The 25,453-nt window shown below is 40.3% G+C and overlaps 1 protein-coding gene across 3 annotated transcripts in view; it reads left to right on the top strand.

Annotated features, from left to right (window-relative positions):
* Positions 1 to 4,834: 4,834 nt before the first annotated feature.
* The window catches only part of Kat6a (lysine acetyltransferase 6A), an 84,563-nt gene continuing 63,944 nt past the window's right edge, over positions 4,835 to 25,453 (top strand). Inside the window, exons 1-3 of one of the 3 annotated variants that reach the window (XM_087901097.1) lie at positions 4,835 to 4,941; positions 6,910 to 6,996; positions 7,299 to 8,212. In XM_087901097.1, the coding sequence (XP_087757223.1) occupies positions 7,613 to 8,212 (600 nt within the window). In that variant the 5' untranslated portion in view covers positions 4,835 to 4,941; positions 6,910 to 6,996; positions 7,299 to 7,612. Of the gene's footprint in view, positions 4,942 to 6,909; positions 7,036 to 7,298; positions 8,213 to 25,453 lie in introns of all 3 variants that reach the window. The other 2 variants (XM_087901098.1, XM_087901096.1) reach the window with 2 other exon arrangements.

Raw genomic sequence — 25,453 nt, 5'->3', positions numbered from 1 at the left:
TGAGCCAGGCTCCTGCATCGACTCAGCGACTCCAGGCCATTTGTTATTTCCTCAGGGTGGATTATTAGTGAGTTCGTTCCTGGGTTCTGGACCTCCCTCCCGTTTTGGTTGATGGTTTGTCTATTCTGAGATGATTGATTAAGGACCTGATTTGATAGCTACCTATTTGGTCTGCTTTCAAGAATTTCATTTCAGGTCTCTAGCTTGTTTCCTTTGAAAGCATTTTAAGACATTTTGTTCTGTTTTGTTTGTTTGTTTTCTGGTTTCAAGAGGCATTTTTTTTTTTAAATTTGAAGGCATTTTGGTTTCTGTTTTATTATCATTTGGCCTCTGTTTCCTGACACTCCTCGGATGTTTAATTCTGTTTCTGCCCTGATGTTTCTCCTGTGACATTGTATGAGTGCCTGACCTGATCATAAAGACACCGGTGAGGCACTGTGCCTTCCTGTCCGAGTGTCAGGGGAACACCCCACAACATGCAATAGAGACCTCAGGCCTAACAGAGAACTGAACAAACAACCCCATTCTTAGGTCAGACGGAATTTTATTGGAAGACACATATAAGGGACTGATTGGTGACCAATGTCTGAAACACACATTTGTGTATACAGGCAAGATAATCCTCAGGTTTGGTGGGAGAAGATGGTGATTTCAGGGTCGAAGCTGAGAGAGCAAGCCCCAAAAGAAGCACATAAAACCAACCCAAACACATATTCCCTAGGTAGCACAGACAAGCAAATTTTCTTTTGACTTAAAGGGAGTCAGAGACAGTTTATTCTGGAGCCATTCTGAGCGACTGTGCCCCAGGAGCACAGATTTAGGTTACCCCAAATTTCATGTTCCAACATGAACGGAATTTCACGAAGTTTTATATAGTTTTACAGAACAATGAAAGTCATAAATCAAGGCAAGTTTAAAATACATTGGTGGGTACATCACAGAGGTGGGTATAGCAAGATGGGGAAAAGTGTTCTATAGGCCTAATATGTTACCTGGTTACATTCTTGGCTTTAAGTTAATAAATTACAGAAGGTTTTATCTATTATTCACCTTTGGCTGTTGCTAGCCCAGATTAGGTAATTAGTCCCCAGACCTGCAGCATTGCAGTCTCTCCATCTCTTCTGCGGTTTTCATCAGCCAGGCTCTGCGGACACAGCTTCTGTCCAGGGTCCTCATGCACAATTCTCCCTGTTGACCAAGGATCACATTTTGTGCACGTGGGGACCATGTTATTTGTTAAATATTCTAAGGTTCCTCCTAGCTAGGATGGCTCACTCCTGGGATCTGATGCAGATCAGGCTGAGGAATGGGCTGGATAGCTCTTTTCAGATGAATAGCCATTAAGACAGAAACTCCTGATCATATCAAAACTGTTAGCCAACACGACACATATATGGATTGTTTTTCTTGCGCCCTCTTTATCTGACATAACATTTACATGTGACATATATAACAGCATTACTAGACCGAAACTTAAGTAATTCAGTAATTGTGGCCTAATGGTGTGAAGGTAACGAATCAAGGTCACATGTCTAAAATAACAAAAATTTGCCTAATTTAAAATCTAGATTGACTGTATGTTGCCCCTGTATTTATAGTTATTTCATCTCTATGAGCTATCTCACTTGTATTTAAATGCTTAGAAACAGAACTTCGAACAGAGCCACTATAGTATTACCTCCCCACTTAACTAATAAAATACAAATACTCTTTAATTCATTTTTAAATCCTGGCTAATTGTTCTTTTATCTAAAATTAAACATCAGAACTTAAGGTAACTGCACCAGGAGTGCTGTTTTTAGAGATTGATGTCTTTTGTATAACTTGGATAAAAATGGTTTTAACACAAGTCTTTGGGTCTCTCTAGCTAGAGTAAACAGAGTTCAAGTTTAATTGAAAAACTAATTTTTTTTCATTTTATCCAATATAGATAATATGTGTATATACACATACATACGTTTACAGTGAAAACTCTTGAATCTTTTAAATACCAGTTTTGAATAAGGTAGGGGCTTAGGGTTGACAAAGTCATAACAAATGATCAAATGAAAGCATGTAATATCTTCACTAGGAACTTCATGAAAACCAAGGTTAGTATTATTTTATCACTTAGAAATATATCAGGTAGAAATATTCAAAATCATAGTCAATTTTAAGATCAAATTACAAAAGCTTTTTTTTAGATAGTCATTGCTTTAATTATAAAAAAAATTTTATTTGGAGAGTTATACCTATTTTAATATTTCTACCAAATTAGTGATTGTGAAACTTGCTTTAATGAACAAATATTTAAATGTTTATACAATTTGGTCAATTAGATAAACATATAAGACAAATATCATAAAGGGTTTTAACTGTGATAGCTAACATCACAATCACAGTTTTCATCTGAGGATAAGGAAGACCAGATGATTTCATCAACTAAAAGATTCCGTTCTGATGGAGAGACCAGCACTGTACCCAGGCACTCCGAATTCACCAGAGACTAGGAAACTTCAGCTGGGGAACTTCTCACCTCATCTGAGAGCACATCACTGTGAACTTCAAAAATGCTAGACGATACTCATCTTCAACACCAATGACAACTGAGTAATCATCTCTTACTTTTTGGTTCTTAAATACTTCAGTAACTAGATTTTTCAAACTATGATATTTAATATTTCACCTGGTAAATTTCTAAGTGATAAAAATAATACTAATCTTGGTTTTAACGAAGTTAATTATGTCCTGGGCCATAGAATGGATCCAGAAGAAGCTTAAACCCTTTAAAATGAGAGCTGTGGTTTTTGTTTTTTTTTTTTTTGGTTGACAGAGGAAATAACCTTCAACTGTCTGAATTGTCTCAAAATAATCAACAAACAAAGCAAAAATCTCTAACAAAACCTAAGAGTCACGCCAAAATAAATCCTGTTGTTTTTGGACTGCAGGCGTCTTCTTCCCTTGCAAAAACCTGATTTCTGTTTGCTGCAAAACTTGCAAAGATCTTTGAGTATGCCATTTAGCAACATGTATCTAAAAAGGTCCTATGTGTGTCCATTCTTGGAGGCCAGAGGATGCTACTAGGTGTTTTGCTCCATCATCCTCCACCATATTCCCTTAAAACAGGGTACCCACTGAATCTCAGCTTAGTGGTTATCCTCCTGTCTCCAAATTTGTCTTCTAATAATACTGTAGTGTAACCCATGATTTGGCAATAAGCCAACGGTGACTCAATAAACCTCTCCACAACAGGTTATGTTATCAATGCCAAAGTCAGTATAGGACACTGCAGGCCCTTCATGTGAGTTTTCCAGGCTATTACGAATATGGAAAGGCTTTAACTGCCTACATGTTTAATAGTCTGGCCAGGAGTTAAGAGTGGAGAAGGGCTACACAGATCTGAAAGCAGAGAATGAGGTTTTGAAGCAGACATGAGGTGAGGTGTAAACTTATCTCTCAGCAGCTCACTAATGTTTATTCACTGAAAGTGAGCCATAACCTACGTACATCATGTTGCTTAGACTCCGAGGATGCCAAAAGCACTGTGGAAGAACATTCGTCTTGGAATGCATTAAAATGATTAGGACTACTTAAGTGTAAAGTGAAAAGCAAATGCCACGTTAGTTTGGAAAAGAAAGCAAACACCAAAGGAATAGCAGCAACTAACAGGTGTTTTTTTCTTTGTCTTTTCTTAACGCAAAGCTGTGATAAAATGAGGCCCGGGGGAGGAATCTAGGAAGGGGACACAAAGCAGATAAAAGTTGGGCAGCAGCAATACACTCACTTCTCAAACTGTTGTATATTTAATGTCTTTCCAGCAAAGGGGTATGTGTGAGAGAGACACACAATCTCTTGAAGAGTTTTTAATGGATCAAGACAAGACAAAGAAACAGGTAGCCAAGAGACGACAGAGCTGGCCTGGCCAAGTGTCACTTTGAGGTTCAGGCATCAATGTGGACAAGCAGAATCTGCACAGGGCACGAAAGGACGAGAAAGACCCAGGTTTCAAACACAAGTGTGTGTCACAATAACTGTGACCTTGTCCGAGTCCTAGAAATCGAGCTCGTCAGGTGCTGTTTCTTATAAAGATGTTTCCAAGGAGGTCTAGAAGGGGGACAGAGGTGTGCCTGGGTCGGCATCTTGCTGACAGGCTGTCCAACTTCATGCCCTCTCCTCGTGCTGGCCAGACTCTATTCTTTGAACCACGGGGACGATAGGTTTGAGTGCAGAGTGGGCCAAAAGGTGGGGGCGAAAGAAGAAACTTGTGCCCTTATGCCACCCGCGTCTGCCCGCGCAGCACCGGGGCTCCGGGAGCCACCGTGGAGGTCCCGCACCACGGAGGCGGTGCAAGCCCGGGCGAGAGCAAGTACCCAGGAATGGAAACAGACGCCGCGCGCGCGGGGTCCTCCGAGCGGCCGAGCTACCGGTTTCGGCGACGCGCCGAAGCCGCCCCACCCAAGCGCCGGGCCCCAAGTTTCCCGGGCTATGTCATCCGGGTGCACCTTCCGCTTCTGGCCTAGCCACCAGCCAGACCTCAGCGCCGGGTGGAGGGAGGAGGGACGAGGGACGCCCCCAGCTGTTGGCCTCCAGCCCGGCCAACTCCCGCTCCCAGTCTGGCTTCGGCCTTTTGTACCCGCCCCACGTGACCCGCCCAGCGGCTCTTCCCCCTCCCCGGCCGCCCCGCCCTCCGGCCCCTGCCGGCGACGAGCTCGCTCTTCCAGCTACCGGCCGCCCTCCTCCCGCGCCCCTCGGCTCCTCCCCTCCCTCCCGCGCAGGCTGTTCCAGCTCCCTCCCCAGCCAGCCGTTCCCTCGCGACGCTCCCCTCCCCCCGCGGCTGTTCCGCCGCCTGGCCTCCCCTCCCCCCATTCGGAGCTCACTGTCTCCAAGATGGCGGCCGTGTCAGTTTGGGGCATCTCCGCGGTCCGGGCCGGGCCCCCGGGATCCCGGCTGTCTTCCCCCCAGGTAAGTAGCCGAGGGGCCTCCCCCGGTCGCTCCCAGCTGCCGAGCCCGAGGCTAAGCCGCCCCGGAGTCTCGTCGGGCGCCTCGCAGGGTCGGCGGGCTGCTGCAGGCCCCGCCGCGGCCTGCGCCGCCTCCCGCTGCTCTGCGCCAGGCCTCGGGCTGGGCGCCGCGGCCGCCCCCTCGCGTCCGACTCCGCGGCCCAGCCCGCACCGCCCGCCCGCCCGGTCCGCGCCTCCGCTTCGCCGTCCCTCGCTCCGCCGGCGGCCCACTCTGGGAGCCGGCGCTCACGGGCGCCCGGCGGCCAGGCCGCGGAGCCTGGGGCTGCTGTGCGGGCTCGCCCGCTCTCCCTCGGGGGCGCGCCCGCCGTCCGCTCGCCGCTCCCGGCGCCGGGCGCGCACTCCGGGCTGTGCCGAGCGCGCGGAGACCCGAGCGGGCTGGAGCCTAGCGAGGTGACAGCCTGGTGGGTGCTGTGGTGCGGAGCAGGCGGCACGTGTGGTGTTGTGTCTGTCGGACTGTCAGCCCCGGGCCGGGACGGGTGGCGGCGGGCTTGCCTGTCAAGAGCTCTGCGACTTTGGGCCGGACCTGCCCGACCTGTCAGGCTCCGTCACAGCCGGTGTCCCCTCGCTACTCTTCGGAGCCGGCCCCTCGGAGCTTAGAGCTTGGAGCTGGGGACAGAGCTTACGGTGCTCTTAACTCCACGTGATTTCATTGTTAACTTACTCTTCGGGCTGTGTTTCCATTAGAATGGGAACGGCGGAGCAGTCCGTTGGCAAACTACTCGGCTCGGCCGCTTCAAGTTTTTAAAGTTCCTTGGGCTTTAAATCGAGGGCGCGAAGATGGGTTTTGGGGTGGGAGATCGAGCGGGAAGGGCTTTTGGAGCCGGCTGGTCTCTCATCCTAGCAGCTAGTGGACTTCTGAGAGTTAGGGTTCAGATCCTCAGCGCGTTGGTTTCTGCAGACCTGGAGATTTTCGAAACTTCCGGCCGGAAGGACAATGAGGGACTGTCATTCATTCTTTCACCTGAAAGCCTAACCACATAGGACGTTCTCAGTTTCCTAGATCCCAATTCTCGTTATTTTAAAGTTAATGTCTATAAAAAAAAACTTTGCTGGAGTAGCAATCCTGTTATTTATTCTCTAAAGACCTTCTCCAAAGTGAAGCTTCTTTTCCCCAGGGGACTTCTTTTAGCGAGCTCATTTTGAAATAAACTTTGGCCCTAGGTACTTATTTTTTTTTTTTGCACCCTTTTCTTTCTTACCAGAGTTATAGTACTGTTTCTTCCCCAACACGTATCAGTTTTCCTTTTGCTTTTAATGTCACTATTAAGAATACCTGCTGGAGGACCTCCCCCCCCCCAGCTGTATTTAGGTTGTACATGCTCTCCAGAATAAGAGACGTTCAAAGTTAAACTTGGTTTTGGAGGGGAAAGTTTAGAGTTCACATTATTTTAGTCATTAAGAAATGTGTATTTGCAGAATTCTTGACCCAGAAAAGTACTATATTTGTTTTTGTTTTCCTGACTGTTCACTCTAAGATAGTAATTCCCAATTCACGTCTTTATCAGGTTTGCTTCTCTATAAACACAGAAACAGGCAGTATTTATTTTCCATATTATACATTTCATGTGTAGTGTTTGCATTTGATTCCAGTGATTCCAGACCTTATTTCTAGTTTATCTGTACATTGCTTATAAATAAGCACGTTGCCAGTTGTTACTCCCTTCAGTATATGGGTGTTAGTAAAAGTTTGAAGAAAGTTGGATTATTTTAAAATTCTTTAAGCACTTTCACACCAAGCTATTTTCACTATTTTTGTTTACGTTAATAACCTTATTGTGATACGTGAAGCATGCTGCTTTTCTTTAGTATATGAACTAGCCAAATTGTCCTCAGTGCTTTTCTGCATATCTTATTGGCTATTTTTTTCTCCACTGGAATTTTGAAAGATGATTCACTCTTCCTTTCATTACAGGATTCTTTCTACTAACCCAGACACTTGTTGAAGTACTGAATAGTTTCTTGGGGAAAATTATGGAGGAAGAGTTGCACCCATAGACTGGTGAGCACAGATTGCGGAGGACAAGCTAGCACTCCTCTGGTTAGTTATAGCTTAAGGTCATTCCTGGAACATCTCATTTTATTTCCTTATTTTACCTTAACTACTCATATCTTTTTTTTTCTTTTGTGTTTATTCCAGTGGTTTCCAGTGCTTGTTTTGGAATTTTGATAATACGATATTTAAATTCCTAAGGGTGCTTGATAAACACGTTGCTTTAAGAAAAGCCTAGGATGTTTCAGTTGGTAACTTAGTTCTAGAGTGGACCTTGATGGAAAACTGACATCATTTTAATTGCTTTTCAGGCTTAAGATGTTCTTTTTCTGCTTGGAGCTGTGAATGAGATGTTTGGAGTCCAGGAGTATGAGTGGAGCAGAGACCAATGTGTGGTGCTATTGAAGAGTTCGAGACACTTCAGAAACAACCAGTTGTTTTGATTTTTAAGGTAAAATTAGGTTGCAGTTCTGTTTTGTGAAAGGAGGGAAGACTCAGGCCGGAAATCTTGTATGCTATGGTTAACTGGTTCCCACCCTCCGAGAATCTTGTTTTCCACGGTGTAAGACTTACTCAGCATCAGGATAAAGGGTAGCGACTCTATGGATATACGGAATCCCTCACCATGGTAAAACTCGCTAACCCGTTGTACACGGAGTGGATTTTGGAGGCCATCAAAAAAGTAAAGAAGCAGAAACAGCGACCTTCAGAAGAAAGGATTTGCAATGCCGTGTCTTCATCCCATGGCTTGGATCGTAAAACTGTTCTAGAGCAGTTGGAGTTGAGTGTTAAAGATGGGACAATTTTAAAAGTTTCAAATAAAGGTCTCAATTCCTATAAAGATCCTGATAATCCTGGGCGAATAGCACTTCCTAAACCTCGAAACCATGGAAAATTGGATAATAAACAAAGTGTGGATTGGAATAAGTTACTCAAACGGGCATTTGAGGGCTTGGCAGAGTCTGGTGGCTCAACTTTGAAAAGTATTGAACGCTTTTTGAAAAGCCAGAAGGATGTGTCTGCTGCCTATGGAGGCAGTGCTGCCTCAGGCTTTCACCAGCAGTTAAGGTTGGCCATCAAGCGTGCTGTTGGCCATGGCAGACTCCTTAAAGATGGACCTCTCTACCGGCTCAACACTAAGGCAGCCAGTGCTGATGGGAAAGAGGGCTGTGAGTCGCTCTCTTGTTTACCTCCAGTGTCACTGCTTCCACATGAGAAAGATAAGGTAAGAAACATTGGCATCGGTGTTGACGGTGCAATTTAGAATAGGATTTCTAGGGAGATACATAGAAGGTCAAGACTTGGGGAGCTTTTGTGAGTTCTCACTGTGAAAGCTTAGTAGATACTAATTGTTGTAGTACTTTAAAGTCTTTGAAGTCTAAGACTCAGAGTATAGAATGTTGACTTAACTACAGGAACTTAACTAGCTTAGCATGAAAACTTTTGATTGAAGATTCTTCTAGTACCTTGCAGTTGCAACTTGATGAACTTAGAAATACCGGAGACTTGGCTTTGAAAGGAGTAGTTCACTTCTAGGAATTTTTCCTTTGTTTTTTCATTTTGTTTCAGGCTGTCATTAGACAGGAATGAGACAGATTCTTAAGATCCATAGTAAGGGGCTAGCAAATCAGTCATTCTCAACTCTGTGTTTTGTATAGCTTCCTATCATATGTTACATTTTGTTTAGTTTTTTGAGAAAGTGGGTCTTGCTGTAAACCCCAGGCTGGCCTCAGACCTTATCATCTTCTTGTCTCTTCCTTCCAAGAAGTGCTGAAATTACAGGTGTGTGCCTGTGTGCCAGTGTGGCTTTATATATGATGAAATCCTAAATGTTATTATTTGTAATAGCTATAGTTGTATGTGACAGGAATACAGTATTCTGTATTATAGAAAGTTGGGGAGTGTTTTGTACATACGCATGTACCCTCCTCTGTTGTGTGCTATTCCGTCATCTTATGCACTTGAAGGTGTGTCTTAACAGTAGTACAGTTTGGCCCTTAGAGAGAATATTCAGGCACAGGAAGAATTTTGTCTGTGACTATTCCTTTACATTGATAGTGTCTTATGTCAGTATAAGGCACTCTGCATTATTTGTAGAGTGAGCTGTTAATGTGTTGTATACCTTAGTGTATATAGCATGTAAGCTATTTCTGGGGGAAGGTTTTTATTGTTTAATTTTTGAAATGGTAATATAATTACATTTCTCCCTTCCCTTCACTCCCCCAAACCTCCTTCAAATATACGACCTCTTTTTTGCTAATGGTTATTACGTACATATACGTACATACGTGTTTTTCATATATACACTGCATATATATTCTTAATTATAACCTATTCAGTTCTTACATGTTACTTGTATGTCTATTTTCATGACTGTTTGGCACTGGAAAACCAATTGGTGTGATTATCCCTGGGGAAAGCCACCTCTCTGATTCCTAGTTTTCCTCAGTTGCCTGTAGTTCTTTGTGTAGCTTTGAGACCTTGTAGGCTCTGCTGTCTAGTTTGGCATGCTCCTTGGTGTCATCCTTGCTCAGTTTTGGACTCATTGGGACTGGAGTCCACAACTACCCTTTGATTGGCTGTGGCTTTCTGGAGTAGTCTATGGTTGTTGCAAAGAGAAGTTTTCTTGATGAGGGGTGAAGACTACACTTACCTGTAGTATAAGGGCATATGTTAATAAATTTGTTGTTAGGGATTTAGTAAATTAGTAATTATAGTTTCTTCTCCAGTAACTATGACTTCACTAGTACTGCTTGGTTAGCCAGGTTTCCAGACCAGGCATGGCCTCCCTCTTGTTGAGTCCAGTTAGAGAGCTGCTGTTGGTTACTGTCAAGATGTGATGGTCACTATTGCACCCTTAACGTCATGCCATGTTGGTCCTTGATGTGGTTCATAGGCCTCGTAGTTGGGTAAGGTTGTTGGTGCCTTCTGGTACTATGAAAGTTAGGCCTCAGGGAGGGGAATTCAGGTCAATTCCAGTTCAGGGGTCTCTGGGTCCTGTGTCTGAAGTGTGTGGTGTCTTCAGCAGTAGAGACTTTTTTTTCCACTTCTAGAAGGCGACGGCAGTGGATTATAGGGTCTCTTGGACAGCCCTGACTAGCAACTCAAAGGAGGCTTTTCATTTGGTGATCTTTGGCTTTTAAAGGGGGCACCGTCAGTCCAGAAGAGAAAGTTTATATATAAGTTATAAAAACTGTGTGTTTATGAACATTTATACACAGAATTACATGTATTACAATTTTTGTTTCTTTGTGTGTAAGCAGTTAATAGTATGATTCGTTACCCACCTCTCTCCTCCTGTATTCGCTTTCCTCCACTGTTCCTAGAGAGCCTCCCTGCTTTCCAGTTTCCCCAGGGGGTCACTTGTGTCCTGCTATTTCTCTTTACCTCCTCCCACTCTGCATTTACCTCCCTTTCCCTCTGTGAGAAGCCTCACACACGTTGTACGTTCATTGTGTGTGCCCAGAGAGGCCAGAAGAGGACGTCTGATCCTTAGAATTGGAGTAAAATGGTTGTGGGCTGCATGAAGTGGTTGCTGTGAACTGAATTTGACCGTGGAAGAGTAACAAGCGCCCCAAATCTCTGAGCCATTTCTCCAATGTAGTTATCAGCATCCCATTAAACTACAAATTTTTGTTTAAATAACAGCATATTTCTTTTGTTTTTTTGTGAGGGAAGATGTTGACATTGCCTTTCTAGGTAGCCCAAATTGGGCTCAGCCTTGTAGAAATCCTGCCTCATCTCCTAGTACTGAAATTAGAGGCATGTACTGCTATGTCTGGCAGTGGTATATTTTATTGGTGAATTATTTTTTATAATATTTTATGAAATTATAATTGTACCAATTCCCCTTCCCTTTCTTCCTTCAAACCCCTCCCATGCACCTCCTTAGTCTCTCAAATTTATAACCTTTCCTTTAGTTGTTGCATGAAGTTACACATATACATATAAATATATATATATTTTCTAAATGCTACATTCTCAGTCTATGTTATGTTACTGTATGTGTATGATCTCAGGCCTGGTACTGGAGAACCAGCTCGGGGACTCTTCCCTGTAGAAGATCCTTTTCACTCTCTAGCATTCTTCAGTTGCCTGCAGTTCTTTGTTTAGACTTGGGGCACCTCAAGCTTCCCTCTTCTGTGTTACATGTCCATTGGTATTTTAGTAGTTCAGGTCTTGTTTAGGCAGCCATGTTAATGAGACTTCATGGATGTAGCCGCCTCTCTGACATTTCTCGGAGATAGAGACTCACAGCAGAATTCCTGTTCCCTTGGTTCTTAAAAAATCTTTTCTCCTACTCTTCTGAAGTGATCCCTCAACCTAGGTGCAGGCTTTGTGTTGTACAAGTATTGGTTGGGACTGGCTTTTACCAACTGCGTTTTGATCAGTTGTGGGTTTTTTATAATGGTTTCTGTTGCAAAGAAAGTTTCTTTGATGAGGAGTGAGAACTACACGTAACCTGTGGGTATGAGGATACAAATTTAGACTATAGTTAGAGATTATGCTGGTTTAGTAAAGTGATGATTGTAGATTTCCCTCCAAGATCCATGACTTCACTAACCTTGGGTAGTTGGCTAGGTTTCCAGTACCATGCATTATTTCCCTCTTGTTGAGCAGGTCTTAAATCCAACTAGAGGAACTATTGGTTACTGACAAGGTGTGTATGCCATGACTGCATCCTTAGGGTTATTGTGCCGTGCTGGCCATTGTGGGTCACAGATGTTATAGTGGACAGGACTGTTGGTTGCGTCCCTTCCTTAGAAGTTTGCCTGATGCCTTCTAGTAAGATGAAGGACAGTCTTTAGGAAGGAGGCTACAGTTCAGGTTCAGCTCAGGGCCTCTGGATCCAGTGTCTGAATTGCGTGGTTTCTTCAGCAAGTAGGACTTATCTTCCTCCCCTTGGGGGCAACCAAAGACAACAGCAATGAGTTAGATATTGTAGGAGTCTCTTGGACAGCCCTGACCACCAAATCAAATCAATGCTTCTCATGTCTGATGTTAGAGTTTTTGTCTATAGCTTGTGGGGGTATCATCAGCCCAGATTGGAGGATTTCATTTAAACTATATATGCATATGTGTACGCATACTTAGATGCTGTTATATGTAATTTTAACTAGATAGATAATAACATGCTTACAACTTTTTTGGACAGTCCTTACTATGATTTCACCCCTTCCCTCTTTCCTCTGTATTTATTTCCCTCCCCCATTAATTAGGGTCTCCCCCACCGCCATTTTCTCCATCAGGTGACTTGCACCCTGCTATTCCCCTCTTTATTCCTCTTCCGTGTTCCATGGTCCCCTTATACTTTCCTGATTTCTGCATTCACTCCAGGTTATTTACTTACATCTGAAGACTTAGAACTAGGAACCACAAATAGAACATGTGACATTTGTCTTCCTAGGTCTCAGTTACCTCCCTCAATACGATCTTTTCTAGTTTTATCCATTTATCGAGAGTCCAATACAGTACATTTTAATTTAAAAAGATTTATTTTATTATTTATTTGTGTGCTTGTGTGTGTGCATGTGCTCTAGAAGGCCAGAAGAGGGCATTGGATCCTCTGGAGTGGGAGTTACAGGCCCTTGTGAGCAGCCTGATGTGGTCTGGGAACCAATTCAGTCCTCTGAAAGAGCATCTTTAAACCTCTGAGCCATCTCCGTTCCCTTAAATTTTTTGAAAATTATTGTTTATTTAGTTTTGAGAGATTTCATGTATCTCATACTGACTTTGAATCTCTAGCGAAGCTGAGTATGACCTTTAACTTCTTACCTTCCTGTCTCCACCTTCCATGAGCTGGGGTTACAGCCATGTGCCACCATTGGCAGTTGATGTGTGGATTGAATCCAGAGTTACATAATGTAGGCTAAGCACTCTACAAATTGAGCTATATTCCTAACCCTCATTGGTGAAATTTTTCTGTGAGATCTGTTTCAGGGTTCCGTTTGCTCTCTGAACTTTGTGAGCTGGAAATATACTTTTACAGATTGAGGATTTGTACTCTTAACAATCCAAAACTTCCAATCCTGAAACTTTTGACCACCAAGTGATTGCTCTTACTAAGCGTAAAGGTTCAAAATGCTCCTGGGTTTTAGATTTGGGACTTTTAAATGAGGGATATTCATCTGCTGGTGTCTATGCAAATATTCAAATATTGAGGAACTCTGGAACCTGAAATATTTCTGATTCTAAGCATTGCATAAAAGGTGTAAAAGGGATTTCTTGCTTTTATATTGACATCTTGTCATCAGGAATTGATACAGAATCATAAAATAGTTCTCTGTCATTGGGCATTTTTAAAGTATATGTGAAAATGTTAAAGTGGACAGGTAAATAAAGCCCTGTTTTGTAGTTTGGGGTTATAAGAACGCCTGTCTGTAGGAACTGTTTCTTGATCACATGAAGCTAAGTAAAACATGATTGGATTGTTATATCTACTATCAAATGATCTAATGGAATGAATTAGTGGGCATTGCTTTGAATCAGTTATTGTATGTTCTTATTAGAATGCCTGGGTACTTGCATTTATAATATTTCCCCTTGCTTGAACTCTGTCTCTCTCCCCTCTCTCTACTTTTGTCTGGCTGTATGCATGCAGGAGTCTCATGGGAACTATAAGAATGAGCTGTCACTGAGCTACATATAACATTTTAATTTTAAAAAGATCAACCTTACATAAAGTGTCAGTTGTCGTATGTTCTTTAAAAAGCAGCCAGTTGATAATACAGTACAGGACAAATATAGATTCTAGGATTCTGGGACTTGACTTTTGGAAAGAACCCTGAAGACCATCGTATAGTGTTTTGCAGCTGAACTGAAGACTTTTCCTAAGGCCTTGCATTAAGGACATTTCATTTAGTAGAAACCTACTGGTTTGCTTTGATTAGAAATATCTGTTCATTGCTACATAGCTCTAATGTGTAGTGCTACTAACTGAAATTAATATATTTGGAAGTATATGTTTAGGAAGATTGTGTTTCTTCTGGGTAGAATTCCATTTGCACTGACTGATCAGTAGAGTGTACTTTGAATTTTGAGCTGTTCTCAGCTGCTTCTATGATATCTATGAAATTAGAATTGATGAGATTTGTTCTATATTTTTAAATGATTTTCATTTCATACGCTATTTTCAATAGTGTATTTCCTGAATGACTTTCCCCAAAGATGTGAAGAGCCCGCTTTCAGAATTATAAAACAGTGAACTCAAAGGTGAGAAATGATTCCTCCTCTGAATGGATTATAAATCTCCTACTTTCATTGTATTTTAACTACTTTCCTTTCTCTCTTTCAATCTAATCAGTTTCTGTGCAGAATGGGTTGGCTTGCTGTTATGAACCTCTGTATCCTAAACACAGACATATACACATCCCCAAAGTGTATCTGACAGTGATGGAGAAAGGAAGGTGTAGGCCAGAAGTAATTCCACCTTTACTTGTCAGTTAATTCAGATAGGTATTGAGCACCTGCTGTAGCCGCACTTCTGGAATGCTGATGTATCTGTTGATTTGGTTAGCTGTGGGGTACTGTAATATTTATAGTTTATGTTCCATGTTACTGGTCTTTTTTATTTATTTTTTGTCTTATGTTGTGTGGGTGTTTTGCCTGCATGTATTTTTGTGTGCTGTGTGAATGCAGTTCCCACAGAGGCCAGAAGAGGGTGTCATCTTCTGGAACTGGGATTACAGATGGTTGTTAGTTTGTAGTACAGATTCTGGGAGTCTTGTGGAAGAGCAGCCTGCTTTCTTGACCACAGTACCATCTTTCCAGCCTTGGTGTGGCTAGTTTTTTTGTGATAATTGTCCAAATCATTAAAATGTTTTTCTGTAGAGTATTTGTGAGCATAATTTACTGAAAGATTTTGTTGGAAAAGGGAGAGTTTTGATTAAGCTTGAATGTGTTACTCAGCTAAGTAAGTAACCTGGATCAGAAAGATTAAGTGATAGATCTCCTGCTTCCTACAGTTTCTTGTTTCTCAATACAATGGTTAACTAGGGTAGCCCAGATTATCTAACTTTAATGCCATTTGTGTTCTGAATTTTCAGAGTTAGGTCTTTGACTGCGGTTTTGTTCTTTTTTTTTTTTTTTGAAGATTTTATTTGTGTGTGTGTGTCACGCATGAACATATGTTGACAGTTGCTCACAGGGGCTAGAGGTGTCGGATTTCACTGTGTGCAGCCCTGTGTGGTTGCCAGGGATTGAACCCAGACCTTCTAGAAGAACAGTAAGTACTCTAAACTGCTGAGCCATCTCTCCAGCTCCCAGCTTAGGATTTTATGGTAGAGATACTGACTAAAACAGCTATGCTAATAAGCAAACAAACAAATAAAATGGGATATGTTATAGAGTTACTGAGAATGAAGAGTCACAACGTTTTAGTGGTTTGGAAACAGCCTTTATATAGTAACATTGTTTAATATTTTATCTAGTTATAATGGTGATGTTAGTAAGAATAATTTGTAATTGGTAATTAGCCTATTGTGATACTTTATTAAGAATGCAGTAAATAATTGTCCTATTTAGTAGAGCTATTGTTTGTTTTAAAAAAAAGAAAAAAAACTTGTTAATGCAAAAAATAGTGCAGAAAAGATGAGGGTGTGGTGACATAGTTGATACAGATTTTACAGGACTGGATTTGACTCATTGATAGAGTACTTGACTAGTATATACAAGGCCCTGTGTTTGATTCCCCAGAACTGCCTAAAATAGTATTTTTTATCATGTTACCAAATTGGAACTGGATTAGTTTCAGTTTTAAAAATAATGCGTGGTATTTATACATGTGGTATAATTTTGTATCATACATTTTCTCTCTCTATATATATTTACTGTTTTGTGGTGACAGTTAACAAGTCAGGGGTAGATAGTTGTAAAGACACTTGGGGATTGGCTTTTTTATGTAGATGTACTCATTTTATTAATATATTTGTGTGTCTATCTGTTTGGGGGGGCACATGTGTCACAGCACATGTGTGGAGGCTCTTGAGACCCAGGATAGTAAGAGCCTATCTCAAAAAAAAAAGTGTCACCTTTAGCACTGACTGTATATTTATTGTTAAATACCCAGGACAAGCTTGAGAAATTTGTAATATTGCCAATAAACCATACAGGGAAAGCAGCAGACAGCAAATTGGGGAATGGAAAAAAAAATGTTTGTGTAAGAGTTTACTGTCTGTAAAAGAAGACAGCTCATGCCTGTGCCTTTCCTTGTTATGCATAGTGAGTAGATTCTTTATATATGGGATATTATCAGACCTAGATGGGGGCAGTTGACCTAGAGAGCTGTTGGTTTGCAATTCTTAATTTAGTAGAGTATAGATTCTGTGTTTTCTTAGTCTTTGACCACAGTGAAGCATATAACTCCAGAGTTTTCTATAATTTATAATAAACAGAACTCAGAATATAATATATTGCCGCTTTGAGTATGGTGCTGTATATTAGTATTTCCAAGTCTATTATTTAGGGACCTTTTAAGTATCTGATTAATAGTGTTTACATTCTCTTTCAACGTTTTCTTATTTACTTTCTTTTTCTTTTATTTTCTTGAGATAAGATCTCACTGTGGCTCAGGATGGCTTTGAACTTTCGATAATCCTCAAGGCTCAGCCTCATGAGAGCTAGAATTACCTAGATGAGAATCTTTGTGTTTTTTTGGGGGGGGGAGTTGGTTTTGTTTTGTTTTGTTTTTTGGTATTTTTGAGACAAGTCTCTCAATGTAGCCCTGACTGTCCTGGAACTTACTATGTAGGCCAGGCTGCCAGGCTGGCCTTGAACCTACCTACCTCTACCTCCCAAGTACTGGGGTCAAAGACTTGGACCACCACACCCATCGAAATCCCTGTTTTTTCCAAAGCAGTAGGTCTTGACATTAATTGTCTTTAGAAAAACCTGAAGAACTTTAAAAAATAATCAGGAAAACAAATTAGACCCCAGCAGAGCAGAGGTGGCAGAGCCCAGGTTTTAGTGGGAGTGTCTTGGTGTGTGTCTTAGATGCAGTGGAAGAGAAGTACCAAGTCTCTAATGCTTAGAGCCAGTATCTCTGGAGTAGGAACTGCTTAAGGGTTTCAGGGGATAAAAGAAGTAAGTTTAATTTAGTAACTGAAATTTAAATAAGTGAGATAACTACACTTCCTGAAAATGTTTGGACGCAGGACTATATACTTCTGGAAACCTAAATTCTTTATTTCTGACTACTGTTTTCCTAATTGTCCCCTTTCTTCTTATTCCTACTATACTCGCTGTTTAAGTCACCTTCATGATTCTGATTGGAGGGTACTGCATTTTGTGTGTGTGTGTGTGTGCGCGCGCCTCCGCGCCCCCCCCCCCCCCCCCCCCCCGCAAGCAGTAAGGCCAAGTTCAAGTTGTAGGAGTAGTTTGGTTCTTTGCTTGTGCTATGTAGGTCCCAGGTTGTCATGCTTGGCTGCAAGCACTCGTTGAGCCATCTCCTGGCCTTTAAATGCTGTTCTCCTAATTTCAGGCTTATTAATCGTCCTCTATTAGTCCCTGTAATATTGCATCCTTATTAAAATGTTAAGGCAGACATTTTCCTTTCCTGCTCTTCTGCTCTTCTACAGGACTGATTGATTCATTCAACCATTTGGTAGGGTTCTACTCACTGATTTGTGGCCCAGGATTTGTCTCTATGTAATCTGTTTCAGTTACAGTAATTCAGTATTTCCTTCAGACTCTTCTGCTTTTTCATCCTAACACATACTCCCATATTCTTTTTTATAGATAGAATTGAATCTGTCCATCCATGTAAGCTCATTCCCCTGGAACCAGAGTTACAGACTATTATGAGTCACCATGTTGGTGCTTGGAATCAATCTCTGGTGATCTGGAAGAATGCCAGTGCTCTTAACTGCTAAGCCATTTACTTCTCCAGCCCCCTGCCTTGTTACTTTCATCTTTAAGCTTCTAAAAAAAAAATCTACGTGTTTATTCCATATTTGCTGCAGTCTGGCTTTTACCCCTACAATATTCATATAAATTCTTTTTTTTTCTTCTTCTTCCTATTTTAGACATGGGGTCTTGTTGTGTAGTCTAGGCTAGCTTTGGTCTTAATTCTGTCTCTTGAGTACTGGGTTCACAGGTAAGTGGTGTCACACTTGGCTTTAAATTGTTCTTGTTTGCAGTTTTCAGGTTTGTTTTACTTGACCACCAAGCAGCTTCTTGTACTTATTGACTGTTCTTTTCTCCCTCTATCTCTGGGATAATTCTTTCCTAAGCATTTTTCTTCCCTCCCCCTGTCGTTCTGGTAATGACTAAAGAAAGTTTCCTGGCATTTTATCTTGTGTATGTGTCTTACTTGTTATTATCCTTATGGTCTGTCTAGCGTTTCCACTTTCCTGAGCTATCTCTGGACCTTTCTCTGCACTGATGATGAATTTCCTATCTTAATTCCAGACCTCTCTTCTGGATTCTGGACTTGTATTGCTCACTGGGTAGCTTTTATCTGTGTTATTTCTCACTGGCAATGATCCCAATAAGATTTGTTACTTTTAATGTGCTCTCCTAATTTGTTACTGTAGTAAGAGCCATTTCTGTTGACTAACTCTTAAAATGGGAACGTCCATTTTATTTTTCACACCTCATTTGTTGCCTTTAGAGTTCTAAGCCGTTCCCACTTTTCTCATACCTTTGAATAGCTCTATTGATTAACCTCATCTCCGTTCTAGCCTACTGTTCTTCAGCAATTTTCTTATGCCTGACCTTAGTTTCCTCATTGGTTTTCTTGCCTTTAATATCGTCCTCTTTTTCCAGTCAACACAATTGCCCAGGATGACCTTTGGGTTAGCATTCCACACTGGTACTACTTGCTTTAAGACCTTAATGTTTTGTACCACATATTTTTCTATAAAATGGAGATTAACAGGGTGTTTATTTCATAAAGAAGCTATAAGGATTTGTGTTAACATACGTCAGTGTTATGTAACTTCGTGTAGTGATAGAAGTACTGTGGCGCTATCCAGAATAGCTAATGAGTTCTTAAAACATGGCTAGTTGAGGAACTGAATTAATTTCATTTATCTGTAATTCAGTTGAAATAGCCATACAAATAGTTACTGTTCTTGACAGTACAGAGCATGTAAAACCTAGAAATAGTAAAAAGGTGCTCTGTATACACGTTTTAAAATTAAATCGACTCCTCTGCTTAAGCACTTTCCGCGCCATAACATATGTGACTCTGTGTCCTACCGCTGCTTTATCCATGTTCGTGCTGGGAACAGAACCTGAGTCCTCTGGAAGATCAGTTGACCCATGCTTTGAACTTTTAAAGGAGCTTTTCTATACGGACCTATACTTTATTTGATTATGCTTAGGGAACTTCCAAACCAATTAGGATACAGTTACTTATTTTTGCAAAAGCAAGTGGGGTGGGAGGAGAATTTGTTTTATTGGAAAACTGATTCAACGGGGGAGGGGAGTAACACATCAGTGAGGCAAATGTAAACACTTTGTTTTCATTAGAACGAATAGATCAAGATTTTAAATAATCTTCTCTAATTTAGAACACAAGAAAAGGTATCATTTAAATAAAAGGCAGCAGGCATTTCCACCAGACTGTCTTTTTAGTAGCTCCACAGCCTTTTCACTCTTTGCTGTCATCTTGGACTTCCTGTGGTTCTACCTTGCATTGTAAGAGGGACAGCACAAGGGTGAGAGGATTGAGCTATGTAACAAATTAATTACATGCACGGATTAAACTGCCAAAGAACACTCGTTTTTTTTTTTTTTAAAGATAAGAGGTATTAAATGCTAGTAGATAAAGAGAATTTTAGTGTATTGTTGGTAGAAATGTAAATTAGGATAGCCACTATTGAAAACAATATAGAGGCACCTCAAAAAATTAAAAGTATAATTGTCACATGGCCCAATCATCTTTTTTTCTGGGCATATGACCAAAATAAATGAAGATACTAGCTTCTAAAGATATTGGTGTATATCTTCATTAAAGCATAACACTTGATAGCCAACATAGGGAAATAATGTATGTGTCTATTGGTGGGTCAGTGGATAAACTGAAATCACTTGCTTTCATTATTCTACCTTAAAAAAAAACCATGCCATGGTCACAATACATATATAATATGTATAAGGTTGTAGTATATTACATTAAGTAACAAGGCCAGGCAGTAAATAAAATATGTGTGTATGTATGTGTATGTGTGCGTGCGTGCGTGCATGCTCATGGATGATCTGAAAAACAGCAACGGAAGGAATTGAATATCCAGAGAGAGATAGTACAGTGTTTGTGCTGCAGTGCTGTGGAAATGAAATGTAAGCCAAAGATGAAAGTCAAAGTCACAGTTAGTAGAATACACAGGTCGAGGATCTGACATAATTAGGAGGACTGCAGCTAATCCTAACATCTATTAACACCTGTGCGTTTTCTTGAGAAGGTATACATTTAAGGTACTGGTGCCACAGCAGATAGAAAGGAAGTCAAGAAATGATGGGTGTACAAATTTGCTTCTGTTATTTTATATTCTTATATACATAACACATGGTTATATATAAAATCAATCATTTTTGTATGTATATATGTCAAAATATATGGTATAGTTTAAATCAATGTAATAAAAATAGAAAAATCTTAAGTGTTAGGACATTTAGCACAGATAAGTAAAGACAGATTAAATAATAAATCCATTTTATTGCCAAGCAAAAGAAATGTTTTATATGGTTGGTTTGTGGTCACCATTGAGTCAGGTATTATATGGAAACAAATAAATGACAGTATATTGGCTAATGTGCTAGGCAAGAGCCTGCTATAAATTTGTTGTTAAATCTGTGCTTTGGGGTGTTAGCAACTTTTTATATGTAATTTTTCAGTAGAAACTTTCTTTTATAATCTTTGCATGCTACATAATTCATTGACTTTGTCATTTGTTGTAGATTAGAATACAGTTTTAAAATTCCTCTGTTTGTTTTGAGACAAGGTTTAACCTCTAATTGTGTAGCTAAGGTGACCTCAACTCTTGATCTGTATCCGAGGTGTTGGGATTAGAGTTGTGTGCCACAATGGATTCTCATTTCTTAACCTTCAAAGAAGACTGATACAAATAGTTGTGTCTGCTGCCATCAGCCTAGTAGAACAAACCTAGAGAAGGAAAAGAGAGGTGATATCTTTTCCCATTTTCGTTAAGTGTTTCAGATTATCAAGAATTTTCCTTTCTTATTTATACTCAACTCAGTACTTTCCAGCCACATGATACTACCTCTAGAATGATTTACAAAGCCCATGAAAATGACAAGCATTGAAAAAAAACTTGAGTGTTCTTTTTGCATTTGTTACATGTCTGTTAAACCATTTATGAAATTGCAACTGCTGTTAGTCCTTGTATACAACTCTGTTAGGATGTTCAGAAAATGTTTTTCACATTGTTATTGCCAGGTTTAAATTCCAAATGATATAAATTAAGTTGGTGGGATAAATTGCTTGCTGCACAAGCATGGGACCTGAGTGCAGACTCCAAGGACCATGTATTAAAAAACCATTTTGTAACATTTTGTAAATCCCAACTTTGAGGGTGAAGCCCATTGTCTAGCCTGCCTTGCTAAATCTAGGTTCAGTGAAAGACTGTCTCAAAAATAAATACATCAAAATGTAGAAAGCAACTCTGGAAGACACCCAATAGTGGCTTCTGGTATCCATATATACATACACACCCATATCCACATTAACATATACATACATACCACACACATGCACATTCATACCCATATCTACATGAACACAAACATAACATATAGCACACATGCAAAACAAAACAAAATTATCCTGAACTGCGGAAAGGAGGGGCCAGATTCATTAGTAGATAGTGAAGAAAGGGTGACTAAGCTACCTGGGGAGCTTGGGCAGTCCTGCTGTGCAGGTGAAATCTCCACAGGGGTCATCTCAAGGAAGCCTTCTTGCTGCTTATACTTCACTAGGTAGATTTCTGTCAGATGTAAATGGCTTTTCATAAAAGGGTGGCTTTTCAGAGCCACTTCAGTGCCTGCAGTTTCTCAAAATAACAAACTCAAAATAGGCCAAAGAAGTCTATTTTGGGGTGGCACATTCTGGCCTCCTACAGTCATATTTTTGGGTGGTATATCCTGAGCCCCAGCAGACTCTGCTGCATTAGTGAAGGGGAAGGTGACATTGAGTACCGATGAGCAAAACACCAAGTCATTACTCTATCAGGTTAGTAAAGCCTCCTCTATCTCTTCTCATTTCCTTGGTTCAGGCCTTCATCTTTTCTTTCTTGGGTTACATAATTATCTCTCAAAATAGGTTCTTTTCATTCAGTAAGTTGTGACAAAAACCATACATAGGACTATTGTGAGTGCAAGGAATTGAGACTTCAGAAAAGACCTTTGTCCTAAGAGAGCTTCCATTTTCTTGCTGACTCCTATGTTTTTATCTCAGTGTGCTCTCTGAAGTATTTTATCCTCCACTTGTAGTACTTAAGTCCAGTACCTTAGCTTTTTGGTATACTGTAGTTACAAGCAGGCACCACACTTTATTAACTTCTTCCTCACTCTTTTGGATCTCCCACCCCAATACAAATGTAAACATCCACTATAGTCAGTTGTCATTTGTATATTACAGGTTCTATGTATGCAAATTCAGTCAGCTGCAGATTAAAATAAGAACTGCACCACATGTGTAGACTTTCTTCTTGCCTTTCCTTTAAACAATACAGTATAGCTATTTACATAGTGTTTGCATTGCATTAGGTACTACAGGTAATTTAGAGATGATTTAAAATGTATTTGGGAGGATGTACATAGGTTATGTGAATGCTGTGTCATAGTATATGAGACTTTTGAGCCTCTCAGATTTTGGTATCTTTAGAGGTAGGGACTAGAAACAATTTCTTGTGGATATTAAGGGACTGCTTCACTTCCTTAATCCTCATTCACTTAGTATCTTAGTGAGGTTTTTTTATTTTTGTATGTATGTGCATTTTTAATGCTCTGGGTGATACAAGTCTTGTGATTTGCAAAATGTAAAGTTCTAATACTCCCAGGGAGAAACTTTGCCAAACTCTGTCTTAGACATACTTCTTAGTGCTTCCACTATAACACTATGTTATAGTGATCTTCATAACAAGCCTTCATAATTGAGTATATCATCTATTCACTTATGTTACAGGTTATGTTAAGACCTAGAAAGCTATGTTAACTTATTTTTTTAAACGTGTATGTAACAGGAGGGGCTGCTTGTTAGGATTTCTATCCTGCCCGGTTCCCACAGTCATTAGGTCCCAAAGAATCACACAGAAGGTCTATATAAGATTATAAACTGATTGGCCCATTAGCTCAGGCTTCTTATTAATTCTTGTAACTTATATTAACCCATTATTCTTATATATGTTAGCCACATGACTCAGTACCTTTTTCAGCAGGGCAGGTCACATCCTTCTTCCGTGGTCTGTGAAGCGGAAAGAGCTTCCTTCTTCCCAGAATACTCCTGTTCTCATTGCCCCACCTCTACTTCCTGTCTGGTTTTCCCGCCAATACTTCCTGCCTGGCTACTAGCCAATCAGCGTTTATTTAAAATATAATTGACAAAATATAGAATTGTACCATACCACGTGTATTTACTATTTAATCTTACATGTTTGAGTATTTTGCCTGCATGTATGTATGTGTCCCTTGGGTGTGCCTGGTGCCCTTGGAAGTCGGAAGGTGATATTGGATACTCTGGAACCAGAGTCATAGGTGGTTGTAAGCCACCATATGGAGTAATGAGAATTGAACCTAGTTTTCTGCTAAAGCAACAAATGCTTTAAACTGTTGAGTCAACACTCCAGCCCCAGTACATGCATTTCTCAAGGACTTTTCTGTATAGGTTCTGGGTCTTGATTGATTGGTTTGATTATTTATTTTGTGCATGTGTGTCTATGTGTGTAGGTGCACAAGAGTGTGTGGGTGTGTGTAGAAGGCAGAGGACAAGTACGTTCTGGTGTCAGGCCTCAAGGGCCATCCACTTTTTTTTTTTTTTTAAAGTATTTTCACTGGCTTGAAACTTACCAAGACTAGCTGGTCCCCAACGCTGGCATTTGCCTGTCTTTGCTTCCATAACACTGAGATTGCAAATGTACTTATATCATGCTTCTTAAAGTGGATTCAGGACATTCAACTTTGGTCCTCATACTTGTAGTATAAGCCCTTAACCAACTGAGCCCCTTGTTTTATATATAGTTTTGAATTGACTTCATATTGTAGCTTATTACTTTTGGGGACATGTAGAACATTTTCCAGTAGGATATTTTGTTATAAATTGTGAACAACTGATTTACGGACAGACTTTTGGGTAAAATTGGGCTTCAGATTGACACTTACATTTCTGAAAAAAGCAAATTTTTTTTTGTCATTTTGTTTTGTGCTTTCTTAGTCATTGAGTTTGAGTGATATAAAGGAAAAGAATCAAAAAGGGAGAGAAGGGAGTGACTTTATAGTATTTCAGGCAGTTTTGATTTTTAAATTTTTATTTAGTTCCTGTTGCTCAGAATGTCATTATGCATGGTAAGGTGCTAACTCAAAATTTACTTATTCTGTGGCAGAAGACAAGTATATTAGGAGGTTGGACTAGGGATGGTGGCACATATGTGTAATCCTAGCATTCAGGAGGGATTGCTGAAGCAGGGAAGGAAGACTGTGAGTTTGAGGTCAGCATGGTCTACATAGCAATTTCTAGGACTGTATAACAGAACTCAAAAGAAAAAAAAAAGGAAAACAGAAAATGAAAAAAAAGTTTGAGAATCATCATATTATTTAAAAATCTTCCCTCCCATCTCCCTCTGTTGATATAAAATAGGGTTATTAAATAAATACTATGGACAATTTTGATTTAAAGCCACAAAAGGGCTAATAAGTTTGATGACGATTAAAGTAAAGATATGTACATCTAATTTTTAAATATTGATTGAATAAAGAAGGAGCTTTACATATGTACATGAATTTGGGGGGGACTGGAAAAGACAGCCTCTTCTGTTTTAACATATATTTGTTTGTTTGCTCAATTAATACATTTATGTATAATAGCACACTTTTTTTTTTAAATCTATGCATAGGGTTGGGTCACTGCCACCATAGTCAAGATACAGAAAAGTACTGTCTGTTCCAGAAACTAACTTCATGTTATTCTTCTGCCTCTTCTTCCCCAACTATGGCAGACCACTTGAGTGGTCCTTTCTGTGGTAGAAATAAAATCATATATAGCCTTTTGAGTATTGTTTCTTTTATGTAACATAATCTATTTAATATTTGTGCTATTGTGTATCAATAGATTATTTCTTTTCTTTTTTTCTTTTTTTTTTTTGTTGAGCAATAGTTTATCCATTACAAGGATGTATGGTTGCTGTCCCGTTAAAGGGTAGATTCAATGTTTGGTAGCTGCAAACGAGGCTGCTCTAAACATGTGTAGACAGGTCCTAGATTGTCTAAGTAGGCTTCAAACGTCATTACCAGT

The sequence above is a fragment of the Myodes glareolus genome, chromosome 23 (genome assembly GCF_982192425.1).
Source record: "Myodes glareolus chromosome 23, mMyoGla1.1, whole genome shotgun sequence".
NCBI classification, from domain to species: Eukaryota; Metazoa; Chordata; class Mammalia; order Rodentia; family Cricetidae; genus Myodes; species Myodes glareolus.
This window is presented reverse-complemented; position numbering and strand designations above follow the sequence as displayed.